This window comes from Artemia sp. Qi Xiang Cuo, chromosome 20 (genome assembly GCF_049724085.1).
Source record: "Artemia sp. Qi Xiang Cuo chromosome 20, ASM4972408v1, whole genome shotgun sequence".
In the NCBI taxonomy this organism is placed as follows: domain Eukaryota; kingdom Metazoa; phylum Arthropoda; class Branchiopoda; order Anostraca; family Artemiidae; genus Artemia; species Artemia sp. Qi Xiang Cuo.
Genome location: NC_142813.1, coordinates 15,688,150 through 15,709,165, shown reverse-complemented (window position 1 = coordinate 15,709,165; position 21,016 = coordinate 15,688,150). Strand labels below are relative to the sequence as shown.

The 21,016-nt window shown below is 36.1% G+C and overlaps 2 protein-coding genes and 1 long non-coding RNA gene across 3 annotated transcripts in view; 2 read left to right on the top strand and 1 right to left on the bottom strand.

Annotated features, from left to right (window-relative positions):
* LOC148939920 (uncharacterized) overlaps positions 1–21,016 on the bottom strand; it is a 59,544-nt gene that overhangs the window by 30,957 nt on the left and 7,571 nt on the right. The gene's annotated exons all lie outside the window — the stretch shown is intronic.
* On the top strand, positions 1,290–12,805 carry LOC148939921 (uncharacterized). Its single transcript, XM_089106034.1, has 3 exons — positions 1,290–1,554; positions 1,739–2,009; positions 12,682–12,805. The coding sequence occupies exons 1-3, from the start codon at positions 1,290–1,292 to the stop codon at positions 12,803–12,805; spliced, it is 660 nt and encodes a 219-aa protein (XP_088962160.1).
* Positions 12,863–21,016, top strand: part of LOC148939919 (uncharacterized) — a 52,914-nt gene continuing 44,760 nt past the window's right edge. Inside the window, exon 1 of the long non-coding RNA XR_016143471.1 lies at positions 12,863–13,097. This is a non-coding gene — a long non-coding RNA (uncharacterized LOC148939919). The remainder of the gene's footprint in view (positions 13,098–21,016) is intronic.

Genomic DNA, 21,016 nt, shown 5'->3' with positions numbered 1-21,016 from the left:
TAAGGCCCAGCCATTTTTGCTAGGCGGCCGCTCACCATTATTTATACCTCTTGTTATATTCTCACCCTAGAAACTGGGTATGGCGCAAAAGGGAATGAAAAAGAGCTAAAATAGATTTGAATTGATAGTTTTAGTATAAATAAAAATTGCTGCTTCGTGACAAAATTCTACTTTTTAAATTTAAATCGGCTGTTATTGCGAGGCATTCGCTTCACCTCAGCGTGCTTCATCCAAAACAAAATTTACGACTTGCCCTCCTAGATTTTGCTGATAAGCTAGATAAGTACGAGAATTTTGTTGTATTGAGTTGCTAAGTTTCTTATTCGGATTATGTTATCGTTTAATTTACGAAATTCTACTCGTAGTTAAACTGACAAAAAATGATATATATGTTTTAACCCTTTTAAATTTCAGTTGACTAGCTTAGACTATTTTACCGAATTCTAAAAACTGAGAATTTGAGCATTTGGAGGCGCTTAACCATGCAGAAGATGCTAGAGCGTATTAAATGATCAGTCGAAAGATATTTGTATGCTATCGTCAATTTTGGCGGAAATAAAGCTATTATTATAAATGAGAGAAAAAGCAACCTATTTAATAGACCACCCCGTTATTAATCATGAAATAACAAAAACGAAAACTATTAAGGGCAAAATGCCAATACGGAACACTAAACGGTAGCAGAAAAGCTAATTAGAAGCTAGAAGCAGGGGCGTCACTATCACTTTTTTTTTTTGGGGGGGGGGGGGCGAGCACGACGAAAGTTTTCCAACAAAACCAAAACTGTACCGACTGAAAAAAGGTTTAGAGTGGCGAAAGCTTCTGTATAAATGGAAGTAAATGGCTTGAAAACAGTATTTTTTGTTGCGGAGCGTTGGAAATTCTAGAAATATTTCACTAAGAAAGTCTATTATTCCTTATGTCTCCTAGACACCTATTTAAGGGAACAATTCTTTCAGAGCTATCGGTCTCTGAATAAAGTTAAAATGTTTAAAAGCGAAAGCACTGGATTTTTTTCTAGGGTGGAAGTGTAGCCGATGCATCGGATACGATATTGAGGGGCAATCTTGACATCTCCCACCATAAAAGGGAGTCACCCAACCAACCAAAGCTAGCCGAATACCCCAAAACAAACAGGTCGCCGTTTTTCTGCTAAAGCCTATGAGGAAAAAACATGGGTCGAATACTCGATTAAAGAAAACGGTATTTACTTCTTTTGCTGTTGGCACTTTTATTTAAGAAGGAATCATGGAAATACTTCTGATAACGTAGTGTTTGTTAACACAAGAATGAATAACTGGAAACAGCTATTTGAAAGGATTGGAAAACACGAGGCTTCAGAAGCTCATAACGAAGCAAATCGCAGCTGGACCAAATATAAAGCAATTGAGTGTGGCACATCTGAGTCAATAGCTACAACTCTCTATTCAAATCAGAAGGAAGCCATAGCGGAAAATCGCCTGCATATAGTCACACTTGCGAAAGTGGCATGTGCCCTAGCACGCCAAGGGCTCCCATTTCGAGGTCATGATGAACACGACTCACACAATCGAGGTAATTTTATAGAAATACTAAAATTAATGACAGAGGTAAACCCGGATCTTCAGAAAAAACTAAAACGTTGGTATGAAGCTATTTGAGTCCCAACTACCAAAATACTATTATAAGCGCATACTGGCTGACCTCTTGCAAGAACAATTAAGTTGCTCTATTAAGAAATATTGGGCAATCTGCGCAGATGAAACGAAAGATCTGTCGAAAAAAGAGCAGCTTGGTTTAGTTATTCGGTTTATTGATAGTAATGCTATCATCCACGAGGAGACATTCGGAAGTACACATCTTGAACAATTAGATGTAGCATCCCTTGCTAATGCAATCAAGGATCTTGTTGAAAAGCACGGACTGGATTGGAGGACCTGTGTGGCTCAATGCTATGATGGTGTGAGTGTCATGAGCGGCGCATGTAATGGTGTTCAGGCTTTTCTTAAAGTATTTGCAGCACGAGCTAGGTATATTCATTTTCACGCCCATCGCCTAAATATTGTGCTTTTGCAGTCAATAGCTTCTTTTCCAGAGGTTAGAAACTTCTTTTCTTGCATTCAGGCATTATATGTCTTTCTCAGCCGAAGTGCGCCACGTCACGAACTTTTCCTTCGAACCCAACAAGAACGCGGAGAAAAGAAGATTGAGCTCGAGCGGCTAGCCGACAGTAGAGAGGGGGGTGCTACTCCGACGAGAACACCCTGCTGCCACCTATAACTTTTTTACATAATTTATGTCTGTTTGTTGTCAATGAGAATTTGAAAAACAGGAACTTTCTCACATTTATGTCTGTTTTCATGGATATTTTATGGTTTTTGTCAGTGAGAATTTGAAAAACAGGAACTTTCTCACATTTATTTGATGTTTATATGGATTTTGTCAGTGAGAATGGAAAAACAGGAACTTTGTCACTTTCATGGATTATTGAGTCATTAATCAAATTGTTTCCGGACAAAGCTAATTAGCGTCTGAAAGATGACGTCTAAGTTAATTAATGTCTTTGATATATTTCCAAAGAGAAATGTTTCCGAGGCAAAGTTTAGATCACACATGACAGATGATGTCATGATTGATTGATTGACATGAAAGGGGAATTAATTGTTGTTTCTAAGGGGAATTATTGATTTACGAAAGGGGATTTCATTTGTTGTTTCTAAAGAGAATCGTTCCCGAGCGAATGTTCTGATCTTAGCGCGCGAAAAGATTTCTTTGTAATTTCAATGTGAAAGCACAGGGATGCCAAACAAAAGGAACACGCTGAAATTACGTTTAGGGATTATTTGGGCGAAACCGTTTTAGCCATTTTATGGGATTATTTCGGCGAAACAGTTAGAAACATTTTAAAAGATGATTTAAAAGATGATTTTAGAAGAGGATTTGAGGGTGAAACTCTGTGGTCCTTATAATACACAAGTTCCATTTGAACAATGTTGTGAGGTCCTCTACCCCAAGCCCAAAGGGTTCCAATCCCCCTACCCAACCCCGAAGGAAGCCCCCGGTACTCAAAGGTCCCCCCAAGCTCCCAAAGAGCCCCAGTCCCCCAAACACCCTCCTCAGACCCCCAAAGGCCCTCCCCCCGGTCCTCAAAGGGCCCCCCGACCCCCAAAGAGCCCCCCGGACCCCAAAAGCCCTCACCCGGTCCCCAAAGGTCCACCAGGCTCCCAAAGGACCAATCGGCCCTCAAGTGCCCCCCAGACCCCCAAAGGCTCTCCCTGTGCCCCAAAGACCCTCCCTCGGTCCCCAAAGGTCCCCCGGGCCCAGGAAGCGCCGCGGGTCAGGAAAGCGCCGTAAAAGAATGCGCCGCAGGGAGATTCGCCACGGGTCGGGGAAAGCGCCGCAGGGGATGCGCCGCAGGGGAGGCGCCGAAGGGAGGCGCCGCAGGGATGCGCCGCAAAAAAGTAAACTAAAAAGTAAAAATTTCGAAATGTTATCCCCCAAACACCCTCCTCAGACCCCCGAAGGAAGCGCCCGGTCCTCAAAGGTCCCCCAAGCTCCCAAAGGACCACCCGGCCCTCAAGGGACCCACAGACACTCAAAGGCTCTCCCCGAGCCCCGTCTTTCGTTGATGTGTGTTGTCTGAAACCTATGATTTGGGATGTGTAGTTTGCTATTTCAGGCTTTTCTGAGCTAAGGTTTCCTAGTATTTCCTAGGTGAATGTTATCTGAAACCAATAGTTTGGGATGAGTAGTTTGCTATTTCAGGCTTTTATGAGCTAGGTTTCTTAGCCTTTCGTAGGTGTTTGTTGACTGAAACTTATGATTTGGGATCTGTAATTTGCTATTTCCGACTTTACATAACCGGATTTCTTAGTCTTTCGTAGGTGTGTGGTGTCTGAAACCTATGATTTGGGATGTATGGGCTGCTATTTTTTGAATTTTCTGAGCTGGATTTCTTAGCCATTCGTAGGTCTGTGTTGACTGAAACCTATGATTTGGGATGGTTAATTTGCTATTTTTGACTTTTCTGAGCTAGATTTCTTAGCCTATCATAGGTGTGTCCTTTCAGAAAATTATGATTTGGGAGGTGTAGTTTGCTTTTTGGACTTTTCAGAGCTAGGATTCTTAGTCACTCATAGGTGTTTGTTGTCTGAAACTTCAAGTTTGGGATGAGTAGTTGGCTATTTCAGACTTTTCTGAGCTAAGGTTTATTAGTATCTCGTAGGTGAATGCTGTCTGAAACTTATGATTTGGGATATGTAAATTACTATTTCGGGCTTTTCTGAGTTGGATTTCTTAGTCTTTCATAGGTGTGTGATGTCTGAAACCTATGATTTGGGTTGTGTAGTTTTGTATTTTGGTCTTTTCTTAGCTTTGTTTCTTATCCTCTGTTTTGTATTGGTTGTGTGAAAATTATTATTTGGGATGTATAGTTGGCTATTTCAGTCTTTTCTGAGCTATGGTTTTCTAGTATTTCGTAGGTGAATGTTGTCTGAAACCTATAGTTTGGGATGAGTACTTAGTCTTTCATAGGTGTGTGTTGTCTGAAACCGATGATTTGGGATATGTAGTTTGCTATTTTTGACTTTTCTGAGCTGGATTTCTTAGCCTTTCATAGGTGTTTGTTGTCTGAAAGATATATTTTGGGATGTATAGTTTGTTATTTTTGACTTTTCTGAGCTAGGTTTCTTAGCCTTTCATAGGTGAGTGTTATCTGAAACCTATGATTTGTGTTATGTAATTTGCTATTTCTGACTTTTCATAACCGGATTTCTTAGTCTTTCGTAGGTGTGTGGTGACTGAAACCTATGATTTGGGAAGTGTGGGTTGCTATTTTTTGACTTTTCTGAGCTGGATTTCTTAGCCTTTCGTAGGTGTGTGTTTTCTGAAACCTATGATTTGGGATGGTTAGTTTGCTATTTTTGACTTTTCTAAGCTAGATTTCTTAGCCTTTCATAGGTGTGTCCTTTCAGAAAATTATGATTTGGGAGGTGTAGTTTGCTTTTTGGACTTTTCAGAGCTAGGATTCTTAGTCACTCATAGGTGTTTGTTGTCTGAAACTGTTTGGGATGAGTAGTTGGCTATTGCAGACTTTTCTGAGCTAAGGTTTCTTAGTATTTCGTAGGTGAATGCTGTCTAAAACTTATGATTTGGGATATGTAAATTACTATTTTGGGCTTTTCTGAGTTGGATTTCTTAGTCTTTCATAGGAGTGTGGTGTCTGAAACCTATGATTTGGGATGTGTAGTTTGCTATTTTCGACTTTTCTGAGCTAGGTTTTTTAGACTTTCATAGGTATGTGTTGTCAGAAAATTATGATGTGTGATATGTAGTTTGCTATTTCAGGCTTTTCTGAGCTAAGGTTTTCTAGTATTTCGTAGGTGAATGTTGTCTGAAACCAATAGTTTGGGATGAGTAGTTTGCTATTTTTGACTTTTCTGAGCTATTTTTCTTAGTCTTTCGTTGGTGTGTGTTGACTGAAACCTATGATTTGGGATATGTAGTTTGCTATTTTTTACTTTTCTGAGCTGGATTTATTAGCCTTTCATAGGTGTGTGTTGACTGAAACCTATGATTGGGATGAGTGGTTTGCTATTTTTGTCTTTTCTGAGCTAGATTTATTATCCTTTCATAGGTGTGTGTTGTCTGAAACTTATGATTTGGGATGTGTAGTTTGCTATTTGAACTTTTCAGAGCTATGATTCTTAGTCCGTCTTAGGCGTTTGTTGTCTGAAACTTCTAGTTTGGGATGAGTAGTTTCGCTATTTCAGGCTTTTCTGAGCTAAGGTTTCTTAGTCTTTCATAGGTGAATGTTGTCTGAAACCTATGATTTGGGATATGTAAATTACTATTTCGGGCTTTTATGAGTTGGATTTCTTAGTCTTTCATAGGTGTGTGTTGTCTGAAACCTATGATTTGGGATGGGTGGATTGCTACTTTTGACTTTTCAGAGCTATGATTCTTAGTCCGTCATAGGCGTTTGTTGTCTGAAACCTATAGTTTGGGATGACTAGTTTGCTATTTCAGGCTTTTCTGAGCTTTGTTTTCTTAGTCTTTCCTAGGTGATTGATGTCTGAAACCTATGTTTTGGGAATATGTAAATTACTATTTCGGTCTTTTCTGAGATGGATTTCTTAGTCTTTCATTTGTGTGTGTTTTCTGAAACCTATGATTTTGGATGTGTGGATTTCTAATTTTTAATTTTAAGATCTGAATTTATTATACATTAATAGGTGTATGTTTTATGAAACATATATTTTGGTATGAATAGTTTGCTATTTTTGACTTTTCTGAGCTGGATTTCTTAGCCTTTCGTAGGTGTGTGTTGACTGACACTTATGATTTGGGATATGTAAATTACTAGTTCGGGCTTTTCTACTCTAGATTTCTTAGTCTTTCGTTGGTTTGTGTTGTCTGAAACATATGATTTGGGACGGAAAGTTTTCTATTATTGACTTTTCTGAGCCAGATTTCATAGTCTTTCGTTGGGGGTTGTTGTCCGAAACCTATAGTTTGGGATGACTAGTTTGCTATTTTTGACTTTTCTGAGCTAGATTTCTTAGTCTTTCATAGGTGTGTCCTTTCACAAAATTATGATTTGGGATATGTAAATTACTAATTCGGGCTTTTCTGAGTTGGATTTCTTAGTCTTTCATAGGTATGTGTTGTCTGAAACCTATGATTTGGGATGTATAGTTTGCTATTTCTGACTTTTCCGAGCTTGATTTATTAGCCGTTCATAGGTGAGTGCTGTCTGAAAATTATGATTTTGGATGGTTAATTTGCTATATCCGGCTTTTATGAGCTAGGTTTCTTACTCTTTCATAGGTGTGTGTTGTCATAAAATTTTGATTTGGGATGTGTAGTTTGCTATTTGAACTTTTCAGAGCTAGGATTCTTAGTCCATCATAGGTGTTTGTTGTCTGAAACCAATAGTTTGGGATGAGTAGTTTGCTATTTCAGGCTTTTCTGAGCTAGATTTCTTAGCCGTTCATAGGTGTGTGTTGTCTGAAACTTATGATTTGGGATATGTAAATTACGTTTTCGGGCTTTTCTGAGTTGGACACTTCTAAATTTTTCCGTAGAAGATAGGAAAACTTATACTATGATTGTAATTATTTTCCATGAAGATAAAAAGTTTCACTTTAATTCTAAAGTTTCTTAAATTAAATTCTGACCTTTCTCATAGAGATGAAAAAAATCAAAGTTCTGTTCCAAATATTTTCCCGGAAGAAGAAAAGTTCAACTTCGATTCTGAATTTTCTCAATGAAAATGAAATAAGTTATTGATCAAATCTATTTTCCCAAAATAATATAAAATTTCCACTTCAGTTCAGATTTTTTTCTCAAAGAGATAAAGAAATTTAAAGTTCTGTTCCAAATTTTTCATAGAAGATAGGAAAAGTTATACTTTGATCGTGAATATTCGAGTTCTATTCTGAATTTTACCAAAGAACACAAGTCAATTTTAATTTCCCCAATAAAAAATTTAAAGTTCAATTCTAAATTTTTCCGTAGAAGATAGAAAAAGTAATACCCATACTTGTGAATATTTTCCCATAACATAAAATGTTCTAGTTCAATTTAAAATTTTCTCAACGAAGTGAAGGAGAATTCAAGTTCTCTTCTGAATTTTCTCAAGGAAAAAGAAATTAGTCATTGATCATTTCTATTTTTCCAAATAATATAAAAATTTTCCACTTTAGTTCAGATCTGGCTCGAAGAGATGAAAAATTTAAAATACTGTTCCAAATTTTTCACTGAAGATAAAAAGTTCAAGTTCTCTTCGGAATTTTACCAAAGAACAAAATTCAATTCTAATTTCTCCTGAGAAAATAAAATCTTCCACTTAAGTTATATACTTCACAAAGACATAAAGAAATTTTAAGTTCAATTCTAAATTTTTCGGTGGAAGATAGAAAAAGTAGTACCATACTTTTGAATATTTTCCCGGAAGATTAAAATTTCTAGTTCAATTTAAAATCTTCTCAACGAAGTGAAGAAAAGTTCAAGTTCTCTTCTGAATTTTACCAAAGAACACACTTCAATTCTAATTTCTCCAGAGAAAACAAAAATCTTCCACTTCAGTTCATTATTTCACAAAGACATAAAGAAATTTAAAGTTCAATTCTAATTTTTCGGTGGAAGATAGAAAAGTAATATCATACTTGTGAATATTTTCACGGAAGATAAAATGTTCTAGTTCAATTTAAAATTTTGTCAACGAAGTCAAGAAAAGTTCAAGTTCTCTTCTGAACTTTACCAAGGAACACACTTCAATTCTAATTTCTCAAGAGAAAATAAAAATTTTCCACTTCAATTCTTTATTTCACAAAGACAAAGAAATTTAAAGTTCATTTCTAAATTTTTCGGTGGGAGATAGAAAAATTAATACCATGCATGTGAATATTTTCACGGAAGATACAAAGTTCGAGTTCATTTTAAATTTTTCTCAATGAAGTGAAGAAAAATTCATGTTCTCTTCTGAATTTTAACAAAAAACAGAATTTAATTTTAATTTTTCGAGAGAAAATAAAAATATTCCACTTCTGTTCTTTATTTCACAAAAGAAATAAAGAAATTTAAAGTTCAATTCTAAATTTTTCGGTGGAAGATAGAAAAAGTAATACCATACTTGTGAATATTTTCACGGAAGATAAAAAGTTCTAGTTCAATTTAAAATTTTCTAAACGAAGTGAAGGAAAGTTCAAGTTCTCTTCTTAATCTTACCAATGAGCACAATTAAATTCTAATTTCTCCAGAGAAAATAAAAATCTTACCCTTCAGTTTTAAGTTCCACAAAGAAATAAAGGAAATTTAAACTTCTATTCTAAATTTTTAGATTGAAGATAGAAAAAGTAATACTATGACTGCGATTGTTTTCCATTAAGGTCAAAAGTTTCACTTTATTTATAATTTTTCTTAAATTCAGTTCTGATTTTTCTCAAAGAGATGAAAAATTTAAAGTTCTGTTCCAAATTTTTCATAGAAGATAGAGAAGCGTATATACCAATATATACCAATTCAGGGTATATATTTACACATTAGGGGGGTGGGGGAAGGTTTAACCTTATCTCTCATGTACAACACAAACAAAATTTACCCCCCCCCCCTAATGGTTAAATATATACCCTTAATTGTTATAAATAGGCATGGGGGAAAAATTCCTTTCCGAAAAAAATTATTATTATATTTGGAAAGAGCATTAAAAAAGGCATAGAGTGGTATGTTTACTTTATTAGTAAGTCAATAATAAGATTTGGTAAAAATTTACCGGCCCCCCTCCCATAATTCTTTGTGGTAGTTTTCATATTTTTGTTACTAAAGTATTTTATTTTCATCATATTTTGTTTTATTTCATTACCATTCGCCAAACTTCGCTTCTCGAGTGTGTATTATATAATAGACAAGTACCGTTAATTATACTGATATTTTTAAAATATCAGACAAACCTTTTAATGATAAACAGAAGAAAATCTAACAGCTTCTTCATTAAATGTTAAATCGAGACTAAAATGACAACTGATGTTCGAGTGTTGGTTTCGTATATTATTCTGCTGACGGCGAAATATCGCTACTCAATAACGGTGTTTGAAATGATCTTATTTCATAACACTTTAAAAAGGCTATTATTTGTTTCAAACTTTTAAAAGGGTAGGACTTCCGGTCTTTAGATCTATGACGAAAACATGTTGAGAAGGCTAACAAATGGATTTATATCAGATATTAAATATAAAAAAAACAAGTTTTTTAAACTGAAAGTAAGGAGCGACATTAAAACTTAAAACGAACAGAAATTATTCCGTATATGAAAGGGGCTGTCCCCTCCTCAACGCCTTGCTCTTTACGCTAAAGGTTGACTCTGTCTCACAACTTTATTTTTTCAAACAATAAAAAACTTTAGCGTAAAGAGCGAGGCGTTGAGGAGGGAACAGCCCCTTTCATATAAGGAATAATTTCTTTACGTTTTAAGTTTTAATGTCGCTCCTTACTTTCAATTTAAAAAACTTGTTTTTTTTTATTTAATCTCTTGTAAAAGATTACTTGCTTACTGTATAAACTCTAGGGAACGTTAAAAGGGGTGATTAGCCCATTCTAAAATCAGCTTTGCTTAAAATTGGGAATATAAGCACTTAGTACTTCTGCCAAGCTTTGTTCATAAGCCAAGCTTGGCAAAGACAAAGCTGTTTTAAACTTATTCCTAATTAAAATTCAGCAAGTGAAATGGATATGGATGATTTTAATACCTGGCCACAGTTTACCCCCTCCCCTAACTGAAATTTTTAGTCTTCAAAATCTTATCAAACCTGAGATGGGTCTGCATGATTCAAGCATCCACAGAAAAGGATCATTTTTTTAGTATACGTGGGTATTTGGTATTATATTGCTCATTTTTTGGTAAATATTGAGCAGTTCATATTATTGAATAAATTGAACATACCACTCGATGCCTTTTCTTATTTTCTTTCCAAATATACAAATTGCTTTTGGCGTAAATTCACTTTACTCCCAACCCCTAGGGTATATATTTACTCATTAGGGAGAGGGGGCTTGTAAAGTTCATTTCCGACGCAAAGGAATGTCAAATTTGAATTCAAGATGCAATTCTGACTATAGAGGTAAGAAAGTACTTCACCCTCACTCCCACCCCAATGTGCAAATATATACCCTGAATTGGTATATTTGGGTGGAGTGAAGTGAACTTGCGCCAAAAACGATTATTGTATTCGGAAAGAGCATAAGAAAAGGCATCGAGTGGTATGTTCACTTTATTCATCGATCAAAAATATGAACTGCTCAATATTTGACTATTTTCATTGTCATTTTCAATTGGTTCGAATAGTTTTGGCCCTGGATTCATTTCTGAAAGTGTCATTCACCTAACTCAACTGCTTTCCAAGATAGCAAAAAGTGTCTAAAGTCTAACTACAATTTTAGGCTACCCCAGATTTTCCTAATTTACCCTTTTATATCATTTTGATAGTATGGGTCCTATCCAAATCAATTTCTTTGACCCCTGGCTGGTAATGTAAGATGTTTATTTCACAAAAAAAGGCTATCACAAGCAAAGATGGATCATTCACGCTTTAAATGGTACACAGGCCTGAAGTCTTTGCAGAATTTTATCAGTTTGAGAGTAAACTTTAGTAGGTTTATTTTGGTTGCTGCTTCTACATCGCCTTACTTCATGTTTCATACTCATTTTCCCATTTCCATGAACAACAGTTGTGCCCAACAGCTTTCAACTTCCTTCTATGAAACTTGATTTGAATTTACGACGTTTTCAATGGTTGAAAAAACGAGAAAGACGCCTTGGGGAAGGCCCATGCATAGATAGCAGAGATCATCCTGCTAGCTGTTCTATCTTTTGCACTTAAATTGCTTAATTTTTAATTTTTATTTCGCTTAATACTTTTTCTATCATCATTTCATAAAAGTGTGCAAATAGCAAATAATGGGCAAGAAGAGTGCAAATCCAGTGCGTGGTGTGAAAGAGTGCAATGAAAAAAAAGAATGCATTTTACACGAAAAGTGTGCAAGTTGGCAACCTTGGACCTTTAGTGGAAAATGAAAGACTGTAGAGGGCGGTAAATATGATCGGGCGCGATTTGCGACACCTTACCTCTGAATGCCTCGAGGAAGTCTAAAGAAAACACAACAATGGAAATTAGACCTGTTGTTAAACAAAGCATTATGAAGTTGGTAAGAAGTAGATAATAAAAATAATAGTATTTACATTAACGGAAGGGAGAGGAGCTTTCATTTTTAGAACAGTTCATCTTTTATTTACTTTTCATTTACCAACTTCAAGATTAAAATCAATGTTAATGTAGTGCTTCCATTAACGACACAACTATGGTATAAAGCTCTGACTTAAATATTTCTGTGAATTGCGGGGGTGTAGTGTGCTGGTGTGTTTTTTATCTTATTGATAAAAAAAACGAATGATATCTTATTGATAAATGCGATAAAAATCGAAAAATGATGAAACTTTGAGGACTCAACACCTCAGTCCTCTTTTACATTGTGCATGTCTGGTACACATATGACCAATCGTGCTTATTAAAATACTTGGTATAAACGGGATTCAAGCTAAAAAGTCAAAACAGTCCTTAATATACGACATTCTTTTCCCTTGATCTTTCTTTTGGCCGTTTACCCAAGTTTCTCCGTCTGTTTTCCTCTTAGTCAAGGGGACTACCTAAATTAAATTGTCTTCTGTTAAACTAGTTAGGATTAAATCATACTAGCCAAACAATAAGTTGTATATAGCGACGAAGACCACACTGCCTTTCCATAACAAACACATAAATACGAAGAACAATAGGGAAATCTTTTTGCAAAACAGTGGAGATTATTTGAATGAATATTTCAGCCCTATGTCCAAGGGCCGTCCTCAGCAAGACAAAAATATATGAAAGAAAAGGACTCTTGTTGTCCTGGTTGTCCTGGTTGAACTTCGCTGAAGTAAGGATGCTAGGACTGCTTTGAAAAATTTTTAATTTTTGGTTTTATTGGTTGCATGTTGTTGTGAGTCTTTTTTCTTTCATATATTCTTGTCTTGTTGAGGACGGCCCTTGGACATAGGGCCGAAATATTCATTCAAATTATCTCCACTGTCTTGCAAAAAGATTTCCCTATTGTTCTTCGTACTTTTGTTGTTTAAAAAGTTTTATATAGAATGAATGATGTTTCTTACAGTTATCCTATATGTGGAGATTGGAAGGAAAATCGGCTTTATGCTCTTGGTAAGTGTAAAGGGTTAAGGAATTTGAAGGAGGAAGTATTTGGATTGGACGTGGGGGAAGATGGGGAAAAACTGTAGGGAAATGGGTGTTTTATTGGTATAACGATTATTCGCTCTTTATTCGTGTGGGCGTGACTCACCGTGAGGCTGCTAGATGATTTTCTTCATATTAGTGTTTTGAATGGTGTTTATTTTCTAGGTTTAATCGTTTTTTCAACTGTATAATTATGGATCTAAACATCTCAATATCAAATTCTCTTCAGGCGGTAAATGATGACATATTCAGGAGACTATGACTGTCCTGTGTTCTGTGACTATTTCCGTATGTCCTGTGATTTCAGTAAACGGAGAGTGTTTCTTGAGAGGCTGGGTAAGTTTTCTCAAGACGCAAGAGTTGGGGGTCAGTGGTAAAGGCAGGGTTCCAAAAGTGGTTACCGACTTCCCACCACCTGGTGTACATCTCGGAACTTCACGGGTGCCACAATTTTACTATGTTTGGCACAGTTCTGCCATAGTTGACACAGTTCCGCCATGCTAGGCAGAGTTCTACCACGCTTGGCATGATTCCACAATGCTTGGCACAGTTCCGCTACTCTTGGCACACGCCACGAGGTGCACATTACATCTGAGAGACGTTAGCCCTTCGAGACTCCATTGTGGCAGGTGTTCCAAGGATTTGGTAATGTTATTATTTGAATTCAGGAGATTTGAAGCCCTCCCCTAGATAGTCCATTCACGACAGCAAGGATACCACAACATGCAGTTATTTGCCATGTCTTGAAACGCGCCACCTTCATGTTCCAAGGATCATAGTCCCTTCTGCTATTCGGAAATTCGAAAATTGGGTCACTATTCTTCACCAATCGTATTCCACTTTGCCACTAGTACTATTCAGAAAATTCGAAGAAATTCCAAGAATTCAGAAAATAAACAAAATGAAGGCCAAACCTGCGACTATGTTGACGATGCCTATGCACAGTCTATGGTTTCCGGAGTTATTCTAAAGATATGTGGACAATTTTGTGCGAAATTGTTAGATGTCTGCTTTTTATTAATTTTTTTATAACAATTTATCACCGACTCACCCCAAGATTCTAAATCGAGCCCTCTAGTCTCCCTCGTCGTGTTTCATTAAACATTAAAGGTAAAATCGTGTCAAGTTTTTCGACGACTTTACCGCCCATAACGAGAATTTAATGTCTTCCTCTATTAGTTCATGCTTACGTAGCTGTTTAAAAAAAATGATTCAGAGGATGCTCAAATGATTTAAAGCCTTGAATGATATCCCTTGCTTCCCAAAAGATGACCTTTTTGATGAGGAGTCTTGTACACTAAGTAGCAAATGGATGGAGACATAAATCTCACCTTTATTTCTCTCATTTAATTTCAATATCGTATTTAAAAACCTTTCTGCATCCACAGCTATTTGAATGTTGGTTAATGATTACCACACAATCCTATAAACGATCAATTCCAAAAGAGCCTTATAATTCATGTCGGTTGTGATAACTCAAAAACCATTCGTTACACAACATCAAACTTTATTGGAGAGCAGAAAACTTAAAAATGTGTTGGAGGGGTACTTTCCCATTATATGGGCCTTTACAAGGAAACTAGTTACGAAAAACCCGTTTTAGACGGGCTGATTCAAGAGACTGCTATAACGTAATACAATACACAATGTGGTTTCCATTGCGTATACGATATTTAAACTGTGGTTTTTTGGGGTTTAGGGGAAGGGAAGGTACCTAGGTTAGGTTAGTTTACGTATTTCATATATGCTATGCTTTGCCCCCCACCCCACCCCTAATAAGCAAATATGTTTTTTAATGACAAATAGAAGAGGGTTACGTTTAACACAAAGTATTCTAATCCAGGGAAAGAGAAACCCAAAGATATCAAATGCTCCCTACAGGTAGGGATATAGAGTCCCTGTGAGCTGGTGTCCCCTCCCCTCGAAAAATAAGGTTTTTATGTTTTCATATAATTCACCATACCTTTCATTTAGTCCATATACTGCATCCTTGAATTTATAGTCCCCCCCCCCAAAAAAAAATTGTACACCTTCCTTAATAGACTTTGGCGCAAGCCACCTCTCTACCAAAAGTCATGAGATTTATACGATTTACTAAAATTCTTAAGGCATTCGGTAAGTCGTCTATCATTTGCACTTTTCTTAAGTTGGCCCCTTATTAAAAAACAGAACTCCACAAACATGCCTTGAAAAGCAGATTAAACGTACGTAGTTTTGCGTTGGTGGTCTTCTTTCAACAAACGAAAAATTAAAATTATGGGACGTATTGTTAATTATCCTGGTTGTTTTAAGAGTCGCGAAATGTTTTTTATTGACTAGAAAATAGTAACACTAGAAAATCTTATTTTCAAAATAGAAGGAACTTGAAAAATCCACTAACTCACAGGTTTCAACCGTTTCCCAAGGTTTTTACTAGTTTCCCAATAATTTTTAATATGTTTCATATAAGGAGTCGGGTTTTCTTTTTTAGACTTCGTCTTCATTTTGAGCCTCGCATCTGGGGGAACAAACAGTGGGCTCCGATCTTCTTCTTGTTCTCCCTTCTCCCCTGCAGACGGCTCGCGATTTTTCCTTGTTTTTTTTTTTTTTTTTTTTTTTTTTTAGTTTCCCTTAATTTTCTTTATCCGACACCTTCCAGCTAAAATATGGATTGTACGTATGTGGAAAAGTCAGTTTATTCGCGGTGGTTAGAGCGTATTTTCAGAGGGTGGGGTCATATACCCAAACCACTCATTTTTAGGCCGATAACTTCTCCACTTTCCTATTATTCAAACACTAGCAGTTCTAGGATGAACAACAAAATAGTGCTAACCTAAGCTGAGGGTACTGGAAGATATTTGATTTTATTTTTATTCAAACGGTTCGTGGTAAGGAACTGTAAGTAAGGAGCGACCCGACCCGGCTCAATAGTAAACGAAACTCTAGAAAACGGATTTGATACCAAAAGCTACACAAAAAGAATCAGACTTTTATGCTGATATCAAATATATAGATTTCATCAAGTTTAGTCTTACCCATCAAGTTACGTGCCTGAGAAAATTTTCCTTATTTTCGAATAAGGGGGAAACATGTGGAATTTTGTATTTTTTGGCAGAAGAAAGATCAGGGATGCGCGTTTAATTGTTTTTTTTCCCCAGGGGTGATCGTACCAACCCAGTGGTCCTAGAATATCGCGAAAGGGCTCATTCGAACAGAAATTAAAGGTTCTAGTACCCTTTTTCAGTGACCAAGAAAACGGAGGGTAACTAGGCCCCCTCCCCGCTCATTTTTTCCCGGAGTCACCCTATAAAAATTTCGAGATAGCCATTTTGTTCAGCATGGTCGAAAATTACAAAAAAATACAATACTTTCTGTTCATTTTAAATTTTTATATTGCTCCTTACTTTCAGTTGATAAACTGTTTTTTATTATTTAATTTTTGATCGTTTTTTCAAATAATCTTGGGGAATCCAGTGCCTTCTACATAATAATGTACGATCTCCCCTTAAAACTTCCTCTATGGAACTGTCCTCCCACGTTACCCCCCCCCCCCACTAACAGAAAAAGTCCCCCCCTAAACACTTCTGTACACCTTCCCAAAAACCAATACTATATGTAAACAGTGGGTAAAGTTCATAACTTTCAGCCCTCCCCCCGTTGACTTTGGGGGATTAAGTTAACCTAAAAGGCCGAGTTATTATATTTTCAACCATGCTGAACAAAATGGCTATCTCAAAATTTTGACCAGGCGACTTTGGGGGAAAAATGAGCGTGGGAGGGGACCTAGTTGCCCTCCATTTTTTGGTCACTTAAAAAGGGCATTAGAGCTTTTAATTTCCGTTCAAATGAGCCCTCCCACGATATTCTAGGACTATTGTGTCGATACAATCACCCCTGGGAGAAAAAAACACACAAACTAAATACAAATAAAAAATACTCGCATCCGTTATCTTTTTTCTGGCCAAAAATACAAAATTCCACATTTTTGCAGATAAGAGCTTGAAACCTCTAGTTGGGTTCTCGGATACGCTGAATCTGATGGTGTTATTTTAATTAAGTTTCTATGAATTTTTGGTTTTTTTTCCTTTTTTTCGAAAATAAGTCAAATTTTCTCAGGGCGTAAATTTTGATGTGTAAAACTAAACTCGATAAAACCTATATATTTTAAATTATAATAAAAATTTGATTGTTTTGAAGCATCTATTTGTATCAAAATTCCCTTTTTTAAAGTTTCGGTCACTATTTAGCCGAGTCGCTCCGTTCTTAAAGTTAGTTAACACGAACTGTTTTTGCAATACCACCACCAAATATTTCTTAGCTACAACTTGTTTTGATTTTGGTTATTGGTTGACTTTGGGGGATTAAGTTATCCTAAAATGCATGGTTATTATATTTTCTACCATGCTGAACAAAATGGGTATCTCAAAATTTTAATCGGGTGACTTTAGGAAAAAACGAGCGTGGTAAGGGAACTAGTTGCCCTCCATTTTATTGTTTACTTAAAAGTTAAATGTAAATTTTAATTTCCGTTTGAATGAGCCCTCCCACTATATTATAGGACCATTGGGTCTATACGATCACCCCTGAAAAAAAAAGAAAAAAATAAACAAAAAAACAAATACACAATCATCTGTGATCTTTCTTCTGGCAAAAACTACAAAATTCCGCATTTTTGCAGATGAGGAGCTTGAAACCTATACAGTCCGGTTATCTGATACGCTGAATCTGATTGTCAGATTTTAAGTAAGGTTATATAACTTTCAGGTGGTGTTTCGCCCTTTTTTCGAAAAGAAGGTAATTTTTCTCAGGCGCGTAACATTTGATGGGTAGGACTAAACTTGATGAAACTTATATATTGAAATCAGCATAAAAATTTAATTCTTTTGATGTATCTATTGGTATCAAAATTCCGTTTTTTAGAGTTTTGCTTACTATTGAGCCGGGTCGCTCCTTACTTACAGTTCGTTACCACGAACTGTTTGATTCTATATGAGTGTTTTTCTGTTTTGTTTTTTTATCTTGGAAAGCAGTTAAGTTCTGTAGATGAAGCTTCCAGGAATAATTCCAGATACCAAACTGTTCCTCGGGAAGACATTTTGAGGTACCTACCTTCACCCCTCCCCCTCCAAAAAGAGCCAAATTTTGATGAACTTTAACAAACCCTCATAACCATAAGCCTCATAGCCTTGCTATATTTTGATAAACATAATTTTAAAGAATCTGAAAAATGTCTAAAATTTGACAAAAAAAGAACATTAAAATACTGCTTTAAAATATAAGGATTTTCGCCAGGATTTCTTCCTAGGTTTCTCGAAGTAACTGTCAGGCCCGTCTCAGATACAGAAGCGTTTTAGGATCAAAACATGCCAGATGCATAAAAAAAGGTAGGGGAGGGGGACTGGAACCCGCCTAATAACAGGCAAAAATAAGTTACTTTCCTGAAAAAGGGTTCACTTAAACCTTCCCCGCATTTCAAAAAATTGTTCCAGACGTTGCCGTCTATTAAAAAAATTCTAGGGGTCATCAACAACATACAATTGTGAATAGCCTGTGCTATACTAGCCTTTTTTAAATCAGTAGTTAGGCCTAATGATTGTCCACTAACTATAAATGATAGTTTTGGTTCAAGATTCCTTTTCTTGGTACTTTTATGATTCCCAACCACACTCTAGTAGTCTGATCAGTTCGATCTAGGTAAAACCGGTGGGTCTGTCTGTATTCGGTTATAATTCGCTTAGTCTCAGTGAGAAAAACTACGATGCAGGTATATTTTAATTAAATATTTGAACATAGAGGTGGTATTTTGGTTAGGTATTTAATATAATGCATTCTGGGCGGCCGACTTTCCATAGTTTTTGGTTGTAGTTCTCCTAGATTTGTTACTAAAGTATTATATTTTCATCATATTTTGGTATATTTCATTATGATTAAAATAAAATCACTTCTTGAGTGTGGTCGTTATATCACACAAGTACCCTTTTCTGCACTAAGCTAACCAGTGGTACCAATTTGAAAAATGTTGGGGGGGGGGAATTGTTTAGATAAATAGAGGGATTAATTCAATAATGGGGGGGGTTGAGACGGACGCAGGACACATGTAAAGAACACATTTCTTGCTTCATAATATGCCGAATAATTGTAGTTTACACATTTTGACTGCAGCTCCACTCTACTTTGCCGCAACCCTCCTCCTAATGTGTAAACATACTGCCCAAATAATATAGGTCCCATATGATTCCAGTTTTTGAAGTCGTCACAGTTGATTGAATGTACGAGTACAAGGGTTGTAACAAGAGTGGCACATGGCAAAATGCCGGAAAATATATAATTTGGACTATATATTTGAACATTATGGGAAGGGGGGTTTGAGGTAAAGTAAAGTGGAGCTGCAGTCGAAATGTGATAGCTAAAATTATTCTGCGTATAAAACAGTTTGTGGTAACAAACTGTGAGTAAGGCGCGATTTGGCTCAATAGTAACGAAATTCTAAGAAACCGAGCCTTGTTAACAAAAGATACAACCAAAAAAATCAAATTTTGATGCTTATTTAAAATATATAACATTCATCAAGTTAAATGTTACCCCAGTTAAGAGTGAGAAAATTTTTCCGATTTTTTAGAAGGGGGGAAACACCCTCTAAATATCAGGTGATCTTAATGAAAATCACACCATCAGATTCAGTATATCACAGAGGCCGCTAGTAGAGGTATCAATGCCATAAGAAAGAACAGATGCGTGTTTGTTTGTATGTTTGTTTTTTGTTTTTCTTTCGGGGTGATTTTATCGAACCAGTAATACTAGAATACCGAGAGAGGGCTCATTAGATAGAAAATCAAAAGTTCTAGAGTCTTTCTTAAGTGAACAAAAATATTCGAGAACACCTAGTCCCCTCCCTTGCTCCTTTTTCACTAAAGTCACCCGATCAAGACTTTGATATACCCATTTTCTTCAGCATGGTCGAAAGATTGGTACTTGTTTAGAATACGGGCAACACGCGAGAAAGACCGCTTCGAAATCTCAAAGATGACACATAAAAACAGGTTTTCGCTGCCTAGTGAGCTATTGCTCACTCCTTGACCAAGGTTTAAACTTTAGTTTTTAGGGGGTTGAAGAGGCAGAAAAAGTACCTAGTTAAGTTTACGTATTTAATATATGCTATGCTTCACCCCCACCCTCCTCTTGTGCAAATATATAAACCAAATTTGTTTCTGAACTATATTATTTTCATCCTATTTAAAGGTAAATTTTTCGTTTTTCATATTATTGACTTACGAATAAAATAAACATACCATTCAATGCCTTTTTTATGCTCTTTTCAAATATAATATTCATTTTTTTGGAAATGAATTTTACCCCTTACCCCTATGTATACCAACTAAGGGTATATATTTACAATTTACATATTAGGGGGTGGGGGGAAATTTTTTCGTTATTCATATTATTGACTTACGAATTAAGTAAACCCCCTAATGTGCAAATATATACCCTGAACTGGGTATATATAGGAGTGGGAGTAAAATTCATTTTCGACAAAAACCATTATTATCACACAGTTCGTGGTAACAAACTGTAAGCATGGAACGACCCGGCTCAATGGTAACCGAAACTCAAAAAAACGGGATTTTGATACCAATAGATACATCAAACGAATCAGATTTTAATTTTGATTTCAAATATATAAGTTTCATCAAGTTTAATTTTACCCATCAAAAGTTACGGGCCTGAGAAAATTTGGCTGATTTTCGACAAAAGGGGGAAAGACCCCCTAAAAGCTATAGAACCCTAATGAAAATCACACCATCATATTCCGCGTATCAGAGAACCCTACTGTAGACGTTTCAAGCTCCTATCTACAAAAATGTGGAATTTTCCATTTTTTGCCAGAAGAAAGATAACGGATGCGTGTTTATTTGGTTTTTTTTTTTTTCCCCAGGGGTGTTTATTTGGTTTCTTTTTTTTTCCCCAGGGGTATCGACCCAGTGGTCCTAGAATATCGTGGGAGGGCTCATTGGAACGGAAATTAAAAGTTCTAGTGCCCTTTTTAAGTGACCAAAAAAAATGGAGGGCAACTAGGCCCCCTACCACGATCTTTTTTTTAACAAAGTAAAACTATCAAAATTTTGAGATATACATTTTTTTCATAATGGTCTAAAATATTATAAAAATTTACTTTAGGATGACTTGATACCCCAAAGTCACCCGGTGGAGGGCTGAAAGTTATGAACTTTACTCAATGTTAACATATAGTATTGGTTATTGGGAAGTATACAGACTTT

Coding starts and splice junctions, on each gene's coding strand:
- LOC148939921 (XM_089106034.1), top strand. CDS start 1,290: ATGAATAACTGGAAACAGCTATTTGAAAGGATTGGAAAACACGAGGCT. Junction 1,555..1,738: donor ACACGACTCACACAATCGAG/GTAATTTTATAG, acceptor CAATCTGCGCAG/ATGAAACGAAAGATCTGTCG. Junction 2,010..12,681: donor GTATTTGCAGCACGAGCTAG/GTATATTCATTT, acceptor TGTTTCTTACAG/TTATCCTATATGTGGAGATT.